Raw genomic sequence first — 15,307 nt, forward strand, 5'->3', positions numbered from 1 at the left:
TGATTCGCGATCGGGTGAGTTTGTGGTTCGTAGTTCAGTCAAGATGATGTGAGTCGAACGCCAACCACGAACGACTCGTGAAAATCACGAATCACGAATCACGAATCGCGAATCGCGAATGCGGTATCAGACTCACGACTTGGCTGCAAACGTTGCAGTTGCGGTGCCGACGCGTTACAGTTTCTAGAGCCAGGTCACACCACCACCAACTTTTTTCTTTTCGAGGGAAAGTGCAAAACTGTATACACCATCACCCCCCCACGTCCAACGGTTGGCGCCCGCCGCTAGATACAGCTCGAGCGGCTATCGGCACCTCTTGCTTCCCGACATGACCGCGGCCACCGCGCCGTCTCCATCTCCAGCTCCCTCCGCACCATCCCAACACGCACCCACCCCTACGCGTCAATCGCCCGTCGCATCGGATGGATCGTCGTCGCGTCGTCACGATGGCGCTTCCACCTCAGCATCGTCTGTCAAGGTGACAACAACTCTTGCTGCGAGCAACCTAGGCACGCTCGCCAAGCCCATTGACCTCGCCTCGCCACCTGCCTCGCCAACATTGGTCGCCACGTCTGACAATACGTCCGTGGCCGTCGTCGCGTCCGACTCGACGCGTTCTCTGCATCAACCATCGCTGTCGCCATCTGCCGCCACCCAGTCGTTGTCCAGTGCGAACGCAGTACCAGCGTCGCGTTCCAACGATTCGTCGACGACGTTGCCGCGACCGTCATATGCAAATGCATTACCGACCTCGAACTGGTTGTTGCCTCCGACGCCTCTAGGCAACGCCAGCGAGCGATCTAGCACAGCTTCGCCCTCTACGATCAAGTCGGTTCAGCTGCCTGCGCCTTACAAAGCTCCCAGGACAGCGCAAGTTGGAGCTTCGGAATCATTTGCTACCGCCTATCCAACACAGGAGACGCGTCAAAAGTATGCTTCACCATCCAAACCGCTGCCCACCACATCGGGCATCGCTCTGTCACACAAGCGCTCTTGGCAACCGTCAGGGTCTGTCGATCTCTCGAACAAAAAGTTTCGTCCGATGGCTGACGCAATCTCGCCGTCACCGCAGGCCGCCACTTCTCCAGCTCTCTTTGGCCAAACTGTTCTCGCGTCCCTCCCAGCAGCTTCCAAGGTGGTCCCTGCTGCTGCCACTGCCACTAGCACTGCTTCGCCGCACGCATCCACATTGTTCAGTTCGAGTCCGCTTTCGACAGCATCCATTTCAAACACCAATCAGAACACGTCTTCGGGCGTAACGGTGACCAACATACCCAAGCCCGGCAGCTCGATCTCAAATCAGGCAGGCATGGGCCCGCTCAATCTTATACCCGCAGTCTCTGGCTCCCAACTACCAGCCACGGTCCGAGACGAGTACTTGTCCTTACTTGAAAAGTCTGAGCTCATCGACTTGGTCAAACAGCTCGAGAAACAGCTCATCAATCTCGTTGAAGCGCCTTTGGGTTCATCTGCTCTCTACCACCACGCTCGTATCTATCCTGACCAGATTAACATACAGATCGACAGACTAAAAGCTCGCCAGCGAGCCGAGGCCGTCCCCACCGCGTCCACTACGGATCTGAGCCTGAGCCTCAAGGATGTTTACTCGCTGCTCAACGCTACTTCACGTCCTACTGGCAGCACTATTCCGCGCTCTTCCACCTCGAACACAACCTCGGCGTCGGCGCTTCCCGGTCGACCCACATACACCGCTCCCACTGGCCCTCGCAGGCCTCTACCCGTGGCGCCGACTGCCTCGGCCGCAGCAAACGCAGCTCGGTTCTTTGGCACAGCTGGACACAAGGCGCCATCCGCCAAGGACTCCCAAACTGCATCGCTCTCCAACCTGATTAGCTCCATCACTGCCATGGCTCGCCAACAAAACCAACCCGCGCGCGGTCCGAATGGCGCACCGCTTCCGCCAGCACAGACACTTTCGGCTGGATCAGCACCTCGTTCTGCTGTCGCGCCAGCTGGCCAAGTATCCCGACTCACACCGACTGCTTTGCACAACATCGTTGGAGATGGTCCCATGCCTTCCAACGCTGCGCTAGCTGCGGCTATCACCGCCCACTTTGGCGGCAATCAGCCTGCTAAAGGCGCCACAGCATCGCGCCCCGGAGCTGCGTTTTTATCTGCTACATCCGGTGCAAGCGCAGCTCCAACCGCCTCACCGGCAGCAGTGAAGGTCACATCGCAGGTCGGCTCGGCAGCTTCAAACGCTCCGAATGCTTCGATCGCGGCGAGTAGCACCACTTGCGCTCCTGGGCCAGCATCGAATGCCAGCAAGGATATCTCGGAAAAGATTGCTGCGATTCTTGGTTCTTCGTCGACATCGCAGACCACCATGCTGGGTCCTCAAGGTTTGCCATTGGCTCCTGCAGCCACTGCCTCAGGGTCAGGCGCTGGCTCAGGGGCGGTGCCGCTTGGCAGCATCGCTGCTATGTTGTCTAGCTTTGCCGGTCAAACAAGCGCCTCGAATGTGCCGACAGGCTCTGCTGATGCAAGCGCTCGTACCAGCACTCCAGCTGCTCAAGGTCAAGGAAGTGCGCTGTCGAGTTTGTTGCAGCAGCTCGAGGAGGCCAAGAAAAAGTTACCACCTCCGGCGACCGCTTCGGCCGCTTCAGGCAACGTCTCAGTAGCACCACAGGCATCGTCACTATCTTCGATCCCATCTAGAGTCAATGATCCGGTTGCAGTCTTGACTGGGGCTAGTGCGAATCCCATTTTCACTCCGACCTACGGAATGGGTGCAAGCACGCTATCTTCGCGTATGATGGGTGGATATCGCATACCGTCCTGGTCGCCAGAGCCGGAGCCTGTGATTGTTCAAGGTCCACTGGGCACTAGTGCGCTGCCATCGTACGAGGACATGATTGCCGAAGGGCTTCGTATCATGGGTCAGGCTCCTCCACGCACCTTGTTCAATTGGATGCAGGACACGTATCCACTCACGAGAAAGTTTCGTCCATCTGCGCACCAAGCACTGCAGAAGGCGTTTAAGCGTGGCAGGCTTTTGAAGACCGGCGGTCTGTACCGCCTCAATCCGTCGTGGTCGGCGCCAGGCGAGTCGAGGAAGCCTACACGCAGACCTCAAGTGGAACAAGACCATCCTATGGTTAGGCCTGGTCTGAACGGCGAAGTGCTGGCAGTGAATCCACTCAAGGACAGCCAGGCCTACCGCAATGTTGGTGATTCTGGACTTCGCCCACCCAAAGCCCAGCGGATGTGCCCTCGACCATATGGACAACCAGGTGCAGCGCCATTGGCCAATCCTGCTAGCACCATCTTTCCAAGCGGTACAGCAACTGAGATCCTGCTCGAGTACCAGAAGCGCATCGGCAAAAAGATCGAGCCCGACTCGGTGCGATACCTGTACCAGCTCATTCGCTCGGGTCCGAGTGACGGATCGATGGAAGAGATGCTGGCTCATATGCTGACCCAGACTGGCTACCACGATGCTGCAGCCGAGGCGACAGCTGCTGCTGCTGCGCAGACGGCGGCTGCCACAGCTGCTGGCATGTCGACCTATCCTCGTCCAAGCACAAACGCTGCATACATGGCGACAGGATTCTCATCGCCATCGTCGTTGGTTGCGCGCACAGGTGCGAGCAGTGCGGTTGCAGGTGCTGCAGATCGACGTGGAATGCCATTCGCGTCTGCGGCCAAGGGTGCTACGTCACATGCTCTGCCCAGCACGAGCGAGCCTTCGATGATGCAACAGCTGGCGATTATGCTGAGCGACACCAGCAATCGTTTCAACCCTGCCTTGGCCAGCTCGATTCTTGGCCAGTTGAGCAGCAACGCTGCTGCCCAAGCTGCAGCCAGAGCAGCCGACCTGCCAGGCATGACAACTGGACCGCCGCTTCCTGCTGTTCCTGCGCGCACGCTTGCGGCTGCGGCTGCGCCTGCAGCTTCGGGGCCCACACCGTCGGCGTCGTCGCAGCTGGCGTCGGCGCTATCGAGTCTTGCTGGCCAGACATCTCAGCACGACCTGGACTCAGCCGTATCCGAGACGTTGGCAGCTGCTCTGCAGCAGATCGGAGCAGCGCCGACGGCCGACGACAAGGCTGTGGAAGAGGGCGCCAAAGAGGTGGTGTCAACCGAGGAGGTGGGAGCGGCCAAGACAGTGGAAGCTGCGAGCGCAGCAGCTGGAACGGCGGGCGAAGGCGAAGAAGGCATCGATCTGGCCGAGTACGAGGATGCGATTCGCGCGCTCACGTCGGCGTTTGCAAACGCGGACGACGATGCCGATTCGGACGAATCCGATGTCGAGGCGGACGAACGCGCGATTGCAGCGGCCGAGGCCGAGCCCGACTCGGTGGACGAGCCGGGCGGTAGTACGATCGAAGCCGGCCAGGCAGATGTGCGGCAGGAAGACGCAGGCGATACGGACGAAGACGACGACGACGACGACGAAGAGGAGGCTGCGGAAGAAGGGCAGCAGATGGATCTTTCCGCGGTTCTACGCCAGCTCACGGCATCGTTGCAGGCTCATCACGAAAATGCTTCCGACGGCGAGGATGCCGGAAAGGGCCAGATTCAGGACGAGAGTGCAGCCACACAAAGCCAACAACCAGAGGCAGACCACTCTCAAGCCGACGACAGACGCGCGGATGCTGAGATGGAGGATGTCGACGCGGCTGCTGAGGAGCCACACACTAGCAATGGCGAGACAGCCGAGGCGGAAGCAGCGGAAGCAACGGAGACAGGAGCTCAAGACGCAGGGTCAATTCAGGCACAGTTGGAAGCGCTCGTGGCCAGCCTGGCTGCCAACGCGGGCAATGTCGACGAGCACGGCGAAAACGACGAAGATGAGGATGATGAAGATGATGAGCAGGACGAGGAGGAGGGAAACGCGGGCGAGGCGGACTGACCGAGCTATTTGGGCCATTCTGATTCCTTTTCTTCGCACGTAGCAGCGCATGTAGCATGACCATCAAGTGTCAATTGTAGTTGTACTTGCAACACTCGCACCCAAGTGTCAAGGTTGCCAAGGTTGCCAGACGTGGCCGATCATGATAGAGTGGACGCCATGTGGCGACGGATGAGTTTCTAGCGTAAGCAGTTGCGGAAGTCATGGCAAGACATCAATCACGAATACACAGCCGCCCAAAACTTGGTGTCCTTTCAACAGATCAAAACCGTACTAAATATTGGACGCAGAGACCGAAACGGTGTGGCAGATTGGCGGTGACGTCACGCTATCGATGGGATCAACATGTTACCGGGATGGCTCGACAGATGTGACTGGTGAGAGGAAGGACCCTCTTTCATCTGCAGGAGCAGCCGACACGCCGACACTGCGTAAGACAGATTGGACGAGTTTTTCGATTCGACGGCGCATGCAGGTTAGTTGAGCGCCAGGTGCTGCGGCGGCTAGCACGGTGCCAATCAAAGGAGGTGGGTTTGCCAAGAAACTCGAGATGCGCTCTGGTAAGGGCATGCAATGACTGCATCCATTTGTGACCAGATGTAACAGCACTTGGCACAGCTAGATAGCTAATTGGGCAGAAACGGCGTACGCCGATAAGATGCTACGGAAGGATGCATTGGATCATGGTACGTCTCACGACTTGTTCGGCGTATGGTAAACTAGAGCGACGGAGAATTTTCGGCAGTATGATGAGATCAGACAGCTGAGATTTTTCGAGACTCCGACGCTGACAGACACTCAGACTTTGCGGGTGCGTGTCGCGCTACGCCGGTAGAAGCCATGCAAGCCATGCAAGCCATACATCGTCTGCTCTATGGATCGGAAAACGAAGTCATGACTGAACTCAGCCTGTTCTCACCCGGCTCACATTACACGTTCACGATCAACTTTTGAACCGAGTCACAAAGACACGAGAGACAAGCACGAAGGACCATGATACTAAAAAACTCACATAGAAGCTAATTTTCCTTTGTTGGTTGAGTTGAAATCGCTTCGCCGAAATCATTCACGATTGATTCACATTCACGATTCACAATTCACAATTCACAATTCTGTGATTTGTGATGGTTTGTTAGTTGGCGATTTGAAACAAGTTGCTCCAACTGAGCCGATTCTGTTATTTGAATTTGAATTTTATTCTGTAATATTATCCTTCACGATTCGTGATTCGTGTTTGTTCTGACTGGTGACTGCTCCGATCGGTGGATGTGCTGGGGTGTTGGCTCGAGCGTGAAGGGTGATATTTGCTTCTAGGCGATATGCACGTTCGATGCTCGATGACCTCGCGTTTTGTTTTCAGACGCTTCGTGCTTTTCGCCAGTCAATCAAGAATCGTGGATGGTGAATGTGTGGGCGGGCGCTCCCTTGCTCGCTCGCTCGCGTTGATGCAGTGGCGATCTCGTTCGCTGGCCGAGTCCAAGTACGAACCAGGTGCATCGATTCGCGATTTTCAGATGCGCTCTGCATGCGCTAATTCACGATTCTGATTCGTAGCAGTTTCGACGCTCTCTCTCTCTCTCTCTGCCCTTTCTTCTGGTTGAAGCTTTGTGTTTCTCGTTGAAGCAGCTCATCGTTCGGGTTGCAGCTGGACTATACTCGTACCTGTACAGCGAAACGACGCGCGAGGCCTTTTCATGATGGGCATCCGATCCATCGATGATTTCGCTTCGTCTACATGATGAGTTGGCTAGTTGGTACGCAAGCTTGTAGTAGATACACTGTCTGTCCGAGCTCTGAGGTGCATGTACGACGACACTGAGCATTCGTTTGCCTTGGACTCCGATCATGGACCGTAAGGTAACTTATTGTCTTTGACATGTGCAGTTGATTCCGTCAGGCCACGTCGGCGCTTGAATCCACCTCTCTCTGCTTGGAATCGTGGGCTGATGTGCGCCCATGCCGAGTTGAGCCAGTCCGATGGATTCGTTGGCAATTTCTGCAGCAACGCAGAGGCCATCTCATACCTCTGCATCCACCCTCACTCTGCCCCTGCGTTGGTCCCCATTTTTGGTTTCGGCTCGGCCCACCGGACTACTTAAACCTCGCCAAGCCGCACCAGTGTCCTTCTAATCCTTCCAATCACTAACCTTTCATCTTTCTCTCTCTCTCTCCATCTCTCTCCATCTTCTTTTGCTTACTTCAATCCAACACAACATTGTTCATCATGTCCAAGGTTACTGCTAGCGGTATCATCTCTGGAAACATCTCCACCCAGCGCATCAAGCTTAACAACGGCCAAGAGATCCCCCAGGTCGCCCTGGGTGTCTACAAGGCTCCCAACGATGGCTCCACCGAGAACGCCTGCAAGTGGGCTTTTGACGCTGGTTACCGTCACATTGACTCTGGTAAGTTTTCTTGTGCTTCGTTCTCAATCTTTGGGTTTCCATGCGATGGCGACGTCCTTTTGCGCCCCAACCCTGCGCGTGCGTCTCCTCGAGCTATGTACGAGCTTACTGACTCTTTGTGCACACCTTGCGTTTCCTTTCCTTGCTTTTCTTTTTGCAGCTGCTCGTTACATGAACGAGGAGTCGGTCGGTCGCGCTCTTGCCGAATGGACCAAGGAGAACAACGTGCCCCGTTCCGAAATCTTTATCACCTCCAAGCTCTGGGACGCTGACCACGACAAGGCCGCTGCTGCCATCGAAGACTCGCTCAAGAAGCTCAACGTCGATTACATGGATATGTATCTCATGCACTCGCCCGGTACCATGGGCGCCGAGAAGCGTCTCGAGGCATGGAAGGCGCTCGAGGAAGCCGTCGATGCCGGCAAGATCAAGACCATCGGTGTCTCGAACTTTGACGTCGAGGAGCTCGACCACCTCCTTGCCAACTGCCGCATCAAGCCCGCCGTCAACCAGATCGAGTCGCACCCCTTCTTCGCCCACGAAGAGCTTCGGGAGGCCTGCATCTCTCGTGGTATCCACATCCAGGCTTACTCGCCCATGGCTCAGGGTCAGGCTCTCGACCGCCCCGAGATCAAGACTATCGCATCCAAGCACGGCAAGACCCCTGCTCAGATCCTGCTCAAGTGGGGTCTCACTCATGGCAACATCATCCTCCCCAAGTCCTTGACCAAGCACCGTATCGAGTCCAACGCCCAGCTCTTCGACTTTGAGCTCGACAGCGACGACATGGACGTCCTTGAGTAAGTTTTCTGTTCCTCTCATCGGTAAAATTGTTTTCTCCTTTTCCCCTTGACACGTTTGCTGACCATCGCTTTGTCACTCTTCCATTGCTCTTCTGCCTCCAGCAACCTGGACGAGGGTATGAAGGTCGGAAAGTTGGGCCCAGCAGGCACATCGCAGCCTGCATCGCCCGGAGGAACCCGTCCTGGCTCCCGCCGCTCCTCCGGCTCGGGTGGTCTCTCTGGCAACAAGCTCCAGATGTCGTCGTCGTAATCAGCAACGCATGGATCGATCAGAAGAACAAGCTGGTGCGACCGTCGCGCACTAGACGTGGCGCTTTCGTATCCTATCCAATCCCTGATCCGTCTCATCGCATTTAGACGTTTGTCTCACACGTCTACAACCATGTTCTGTTCCGCTTGTACTCCTATCATTACTTTCGTTGCAAAACCAATCTAGTTACCCAGCATCGCAATGCTTGCTCGCTCTTCTTGTGTCAATAAAACCAGAGAGCTTCGGATGAATCACGAATGTCAGTCTGTGTCTATCAACCGGGTCAGACGAGATTCACGATTGGAATCACGAATCTGATTCATGATTCGCACGTCGCACGTCCAAACTGGAGCTCTGTAGTCGGCGGAGCTTTAATACGGTTTGGTGGTTCCTCCACGTTCCCGCTTCCGTGTTGGTGCTTGGCGATTTCCTGCTCCACACTGACAACTGACCGTGACGAGTCAGAGTGTGAGTCGTGAGTGACAGGTCTTGGCGTGAATTTCACAGATTGCGAATCCAAGCGACGTGATTGAGCGGCAGTGAGTCAAGTACAGTAAGTGAGTGAGCGAATTGAATTCGTGATTGCACTCACTTCGTGATTGTGAACGTGCATCTCGCCTACAATCGTGAATTCATTGTCTCGGTTTGTCCCATAACACCATCAACCACACCGCACGCCGCTCCCAAGCATCCCTTCTGCACGCGGCTCATCGTCCATCACTCTCGTTCAGCGTCCAAAGGCAGACATGGCCGGCGGTAACCGCTATCGCAAGAATGTTTGGCTCGTGTTCGCCTTTCTGATCGTGGTACAGATCGTCTGCTTTCGAGGTAGCCAACGCCTGCGCATCGACCTGGCACCCCAGTCGAGAGCAACCCCGGCTCACCATGATTGGTACAAGCGACAAGAACCATCCCTCCTCGACCTGCTCAAGCATACGTCAACTTCGGCCACACCAGCACCCACAAAGACGCCCTCTTCGACCAACCACAAGCAGCATCACAGCACATCCATCATCAGCACCATCACACCACAACCAACCACCCCGTCCAAACATCCCCATGACAAACCGGGCGAACCCGCTTGCCAGCCGATTCCCTTCGAAGCCTCCCCGAGACACGTCTGCAGACACGTCATTCAACACTGCTCCGCCTCGGGTCACTTTGACTACCTGCGCTTCTACTATTGCGCTGGCGTCTCCAACGACGAGCTTGAACATGGCAAACCTTCCGTGCCTCCATCCAAGCAAAGATGGCAACCAGGTATCGCAGCATTGCGCTTCTTGCGTCTACTGCTCATTCTTATGTGGATGCTCTTCCTCTTCAGCTGGGTCGGCGTGGTTGCCAGTGACTTTTTTTGCCCCAACCTCAGCACGATTGCATCCCGTCTTGGCCTCAACGAAAGCACCGCCGGTGTTACCTTTCTCGCCTTTGGCAACGGTTCTCCAGATGTCTTTTCTACCTTTGGCGCCATGAAGACCGATTCGGGCTCGCTGGCAATTGGCGAGCTGCTCGGTGCTGCGTCCTTCATCGTTTCCGTCATTTCCGGTTCCATGATGCTCATCGCCCCGTTCAAGGTCAACGCTTGGCCCTTTTGTCGAGACGTTGGCTTCTTCACCGTAGCCGTCGCTCTTACGCTCACTTTCCTCTTTGATGGAAAGCTGAGACGCATTGAAACCATCGCTCTCATCTGCCTCTACCTTCTATACGCAACCACCGTCATCATTGGCTCGTGGTGGCAGGAGCGTCGACGTAAGCAGAAACGCAGACTAGAAGTGGCACGCGAAGAGTACGACCGACACGCCGATGATCGTTCCATCCTCAGCCGTGGCAGTATCCAATTTGGACGAGACGGAGCTCAGAACGAGGAGCACAGTCGACTACGCGCGCCCTCCAGCCTCTCCGCATCTCAACGTCTCGCCAGTCCCTCTGAATATGATCCCGATTTCGATCCCTTCGAAGACTGGGCTAATCAGAGAGGCGATCAAAGCCGCGCTTCCACCCCCGACAACTCCTGCAACGGGAGCCGTGCTCCTTCCATCCACACACCAGGTTCGGCAAAGTCCCTCGCGAATCGCAAGGCCACACTCAATGTTCGTCCCAACCTGGTGCCGCGCCATTCGCTTCTTTCTGCCATCGAGTTCCGCGACGTCGTGCAAAGCCTCCGCCGTGACGCCATCGCAGATCGCTCACAGGAGATATTTCAAAGCTGGGACCCCGAGAGATTCCTACCGCATCACCATCATGGCACTACCCAGATCAACGTCGCAAGAAGCGTCTCTGGAGACGCTCGTACTCCCAGCAGCCCCGTCCAGTATCGCCGCACGCGCCACAGCCGCGTTCTGAGCCTAGGACCTTCTGCTGCCACTGGTATCGGTCTTCCAAGGAGCACATCAACCAGCTCGGGAACTCGACGCAAGTCGATTGGCGCGCACGAAACAGCTGGCGTCAACGCAGGTAGCGTCGACGATCCTTGGCGAGAGCACATCGCCGGTGATGCATGCGAACCCCTTATCTCGCCCGCGCTACCTATCGGCAATTCAGTTGAGAGAGACACTCCAAACGAGACGGCGCTGCGCAAGTCACTGCCGAGGCTCGAGATTCCGCAGTGGGATACCAAGGCGAGCCGTGGTCAGGAAACACGCCGTTCACTGCAAGAACGTAAGGCTGTAGCGCAGAACGAAGCATCTAGCAGCACGCCTGTCAGCAAGGACCGCTTCGACAAGTTCGCGAGCCAGAGACGTATTAGACCAGCGCGCACGCCCAGCGAGCTTCTTGCTTGGAAGATGCGAGTGATCTTCAATTCGCTCTTTCCCTCGTTACGTCATTTGCACGCAAAGTCACTGCTTGGTGCTGCTGTCAGTATTGCTACATCCCCGGCGATCCTGCTGCTCAATCTCACCCTCCCCGTGGTGGATGACGAAGCCGAACAAGCTGAGCGTGAAGCCGACATAGCCGAAGCCGACTGGATCGGCGCCGTGCGACTCGAAGGAGACGAGACACAGCTACGAGCCGAGGTCGACGATTCCTTGGATCCAGAGCCTGTTGCGGACTTGCGAGCGTCGTCCTCAACAGACATGCACGGCTGGAGCGCGCAAGAGCGAGTGGAAGCCATGGAGGATGCTGAGCGCGATGCCAATGCGCTTCGAGACCAGGAGATTGCTTCAGCACTGCGGCGTCTACCCTCGATGGCCGGATCTCCGCTTTCGTTGGGGAACAGCCCATCAGCTCGTGCGGGGCATGTGCGTCTACCTTCGGCCGGCTCGGCTCTGCTAGCGTCAGATCAACAAACATCGCTGGATGCGGCCAGCTTCATGAGCCATGAGAGCTGCGAAGCGGAAGAGCAAGAGATGAGGCGCTCAATTCGACGCTTTCTCATCCTCTGCCAGAGCGTATGTGCTCCCACCTTTGTAACGTGGGCCATCGTCTCTTCTTCAGGCGCTCCCTACCTTGGGCTTAAAGTGGCTGCTGCTGCTTTGGTGGGTGCGACCACCGCCCTGGCGTCTTTCTGGGCAATGCGACGAAAAGATGCGGGCCGAGCAAGGTATTCGGATCGTACGCTCTCGACCCTGGCCATGGTACGATGCTCAATGGGGTTCACTGTGTCGGTCATGTGGATCATGACCATCGTCGACGAAGTGGTCTCGATCCTGCAGACAGTAGGCATCATCGTAGGTCTCTCTGATGCGATCCTCGGCTTGACGGTATTTGCGGTGGGCAACTCGCTCGGCGACTTGGTGGCCAACATCACGATCGCAAAGCTGGGCCACCCTGTGATGGCCATCAGCGCATGCTTTGCTGGTCCCATGCTCAACTTGCTGCTCGGCATTGGCATTTCTGGCACCTGGCTGCTGTCCGATGGCAACGCCCACTGGGACCACACCGGAGCGGCTGATATCTATCCGATCGATTTTAACCCGACGCTGCTTGTCTCAGGCCTGGGACTGCTGCTGATTTTGATTGGTACACTGATTGCGGTACCCATGAACAACTTTGAGCTCACACGTCCGATTGGCATCTCTCTTATCGCGGCCTACATGCTCATCATGACGGTCAACCTTCTCACCGAGATTTTCTGGGTTCGAAGTCACACTGTATTCTAGACTCGCGCCTCGGATCAAAGCGCACAATTCACTGGACGTAAATGCCATTTGTGATTCACGATTGCTTCGCGATCCGTCCCTTATGAAGCGGCACCTTTAGCGACGTGCGAAATGAGTGTTGGTCAGGTGCAAAGTACATTCACGATTCGTGATTCACGATTCTTGGTGGACGGTTTACTCGTGACTGGAAAGTGCAGGCTATCGTGCGAGTGACTTTGGTGTTGGAATGCTTAGGCAACATGTGGCTGGCGCGCGCTCTCTCCGCTTTGCCCAAATTATTCAAATCAGTGACAGGCAAAGATTTCAAAGAATCGTGAATCAAGGTTGGCCAGCCAGTTGAAATATTCTTAATATTCACATTCACGATTAGGATTCCCAAATTGTATTAACACCGCGACATGGGAGTGTTGATGATTAGAAATGATCGGAAGGTCCTTGGCTTCTGGAAGAGCACAAGGCAAGCAAAGTAGGTCTGCACACGGAACCACAGTCACGAGTTGAGTTAGCTGGCTGCCACCTTCGTCTCCACTTTGGAAATCATCGTCAGTCCACCGTAACTTTCTTGATCACCACGACTCTGTACCATCCTTGCTGCGGTGTTTTGGATCCGACACAAGTCCATCGCCTCCACCGAAGTGCAGTCATAATTTAGGTCGTTGTTGTCGCCTGGAAGACTCGTCAATAGGGATCCTCACACCGGTGCATCATACCAATATCCGCCACCCTATCTTCACAGCTACTCTGAACTTTGACCATCGAGCATGACCATGACACCTTCGCTCTTCCGCGCTGTGCGACCGGCCGCCCACTTCTACCGCTCTAGCGCTACATCTTCGTCCAGCAGGCTTCTCTCCACCACCGCTCGTCGTTCGCTCGCTACCGAGGCTCAGGACACTACTCCCTCGGCCAAGGCTGCACCTACTTCGCCCGCCACTTCGGCTTTCACTGTCGAGGAGCTCCACGACAAGAGTGCACATGAGATTCTTCGCGAGGGTGGCAGCCGAAAGGACCGCTCGCTCCGACATTTTACCGTCAACTTTGGACCTCAGCATCCTGCCGCGCACGGAGTGTTGCGTTTGATTCTCGAGCTCAATGGAGAGGAAATCCTTCGAACTGACGTGAGTTTCGGCCCGGACGCCCAACGACAATCGGCATGCTCGTCTACAGGCAGACATGATGCGCTCTGTAGCTCGCGATTTGCAAAGCCAACATTGCTGACTCTATCCAATCTTGTTTGTTCTGGCCATCTGGTGTTTGCATCTTGCAGCCTCACGTCGGTCTCTTGCACCGAGGTACCGAAAAGCTGATCGAGTACAAGACCTACACGCAAGCTTTGCCTTACTTTGACCGCCTCGACTATGTGTCCATGATGACCAACGAGCTCTGCTATTCTCGAGCTGTCGAGAAGTTGCTTAACATCGAGGTTCCCGAGAGGGCCAAGTGGATCCGTACCATGTTTGGAGAGATCACGCGTATCCTGAACCACTGTATGGCTGTTCTCTCGCACGTCATGGACGTCGGTGGTCTGACTCCCTTCTTGTGGGCCTTTGAAGAGCGCGAGAAGCTTATGGAGTTCTACGAGCGCGTTTCGGGTGCGCGTCTGCACGCAGCTTACGTTCGTCCCGGTGGTGTCGCGTACGACTTGCCACCTGGATTGTTGGATGACATTCACAAGTGGGCCACACAGTTCGGTTCGCGAGTTGACGAGATCGAGGAGGTCGTGACGGGCAACCGTATCTGGAAGGGCCGAACTATCGGCATCGGCAAGGTGACGGCACAGGAGGCGCTCGACTATGGTTTCTCCGGTGTCATGCTCCGAGGTTCCGGTATCCCCTGGGACATCCGAAAGGTGGCACCTTACGACGCTTACGACCAGGTTGAGTTTGACGTTCCGGTCGGCAAGAACGGAGACTGCTACGACCGATACCTGTGCCGTGTCGAAGAGTTCCGTCAGTCGCTGCGCATCATTGAGCAGTGTCTCAACAAGATGCCCGCCGGTCAGATCAAGGTGGACGACCACAAGCTCGTACCACCGCCGCGCGCCACCATGAAGGAGAGCATGGAGTCACTCATTCACCACTTCAAGCTCTTCTCGGAAGGCTACGCCGTGCCGCCCGGCGAGACGTACTCGGCCATCGAGGCTCCCAAGGGTGAGATGGGTGTCTACTTGGTCTCTGACGGCACCAACCGCCCATACCGATGCAAGATCCGTGCGCCCGGTTTCGCCCACTTGGCAGGCGCCGACTTTATGGCGCGTCACCATTACATTCCTGACATGGTTGCTATCATTGGTACGCTCGACCTTGTGTTCGGTGAGGTCGACCGTTAAGCGGTCACTCTGCACGGATGTGTTTGTTTCGGTAGATAGGCAATTTCAGAACAAAACTTTGTATGCCTTGTGTGCAGACGAACAAACCAACCGCACACGGCAGTGAATGAGAGCCCTTTGTCGGGTACTTTAGTCACCAATCTGCGAGGTAGGCCGTGTGAGTCTGGGTCTGAAAATACGGAAGCCCGGCAAGAGCGAAGACGCAGCTCTCCACAACACTCGTGACTACACCCAACAAGTCTTACCTCCTCGCAGCGGTGGTACGAGCACAAGTGCAAGGTTCAGCACGCACGCATCATCAGCTCTCACTGCAGCGCAAGGCGACAGTCACGAGCGTGCTCGAAATGGTGTTGTTCTGCTGTGCAAAAGCGACGCTCATCTCGAATCAAATCGTCACTTGTCCACCGCACGCCGAAACACAAAACACAAACTACAAAATTCCAATCACGAGTGAATCACGAATCACGAAAATCACGAATCACGGATCGTGAATTGACGATTGTGGTGTATGATTTCACGATTTACGATTCAGCACTCAGTGACT

The 15,307-nt window shown here is 55.8% G+C and overlaps 4 protein-coding genes across 4 annotated transcripts; all 4 read left to right on the forward strand.

Moving 5' to 3' along the window:
• Positions 1 to 328: 328 nt before the first annotated feature.
• Positions 329 to 4,876, forward strand: UMAG_04920 (uncharacterized protein; the record flags this gene model as incomplete). Its single annotated transcript, XM_011392939.1, has 1 exon — positions 329 to 4,876. The coding sequence occupies one exon, from the start codon at positions 329 to 331 to the stop codon at positions 4,874 to 4,876; it is 4,548 nt and encodes a 1,515-aa protein (XP_011391241.1).
• A 2,224-nt stretch (positions 4,877 to 7,100) lies between these two features.
• Positions 7,101 to 8,334, forward strand: UMAG_04922 (uncharacterized protein; the record flags this gene model as incomplete). The annotated part of the gene is made up of 3 exons (XM_011392940.1): positions 7,101 to 7,281; positions 7,442 to 8,081; positions 8,187 to 8,334. The coding sequence occupies 3 exons, from the start codon at positions 7,101 to 7,103 to the stop codon at positions 8,332 to 8,334; spliced, it is 969 nt and encodes a 322-aa protein (XP_011391242.1).
• A 746-nt stretch (positions 8,335 to 9,080) lies between these two features.
• On the forward strand, positions 9,081 to 12,434 carry UMAG_04923 (uncharacterized protein; the record flags this gene model as incomplete). Its single annotated transcript, XM_011392941.1, has 1 exon — positions 9,081 to 12,434. The coding sequence occupies one exon, from the start codon at positions 9,081 to 9,083 to the stop codon at positions 12,432 to 12,434; it is 3,354 nt and encodes a 1,117-aa protein (XP_011391243.1).
• A 767-nt stretch (positions 12,435 to 13,201) lies between these two features.
• Positions 13,202 to 14,763, forward strand: UMAG_11162 (putative NADH dehydrogenase (ubiquinone) 49K chain; the record flags this gene model as incomplete). Its single annotated transcript, XM_011393062.1, has 2 exons — positions 13,202 to 13,552; positions 13,702 to 14,763. The coding sequence occupies 2 exons, from the start codon at positions 13,202 to 13,204 to the stop codon at positions 14,761 to 14,763; spliced, it is 1,413 nt and encodes a 470-aa protein (XP_011391364.1).
• Between the last annotated feature and the right edge of the window lie 544 nt (positions 14,764 to 15,307).

This window comes from Mycosarcoma maydis, chromosome 15 (assembly GCF_000328475.2).
Source record: "Mycosarcoma maydis chromosome 15, whole genome shotgun sequence".
Lineage (NCBI taxonomy): Eukaryota > Fungi > Basidiomycota > Ustilaginomycetes > Ustilaginales > Mycosarcoma > Mycosarcoma maydis.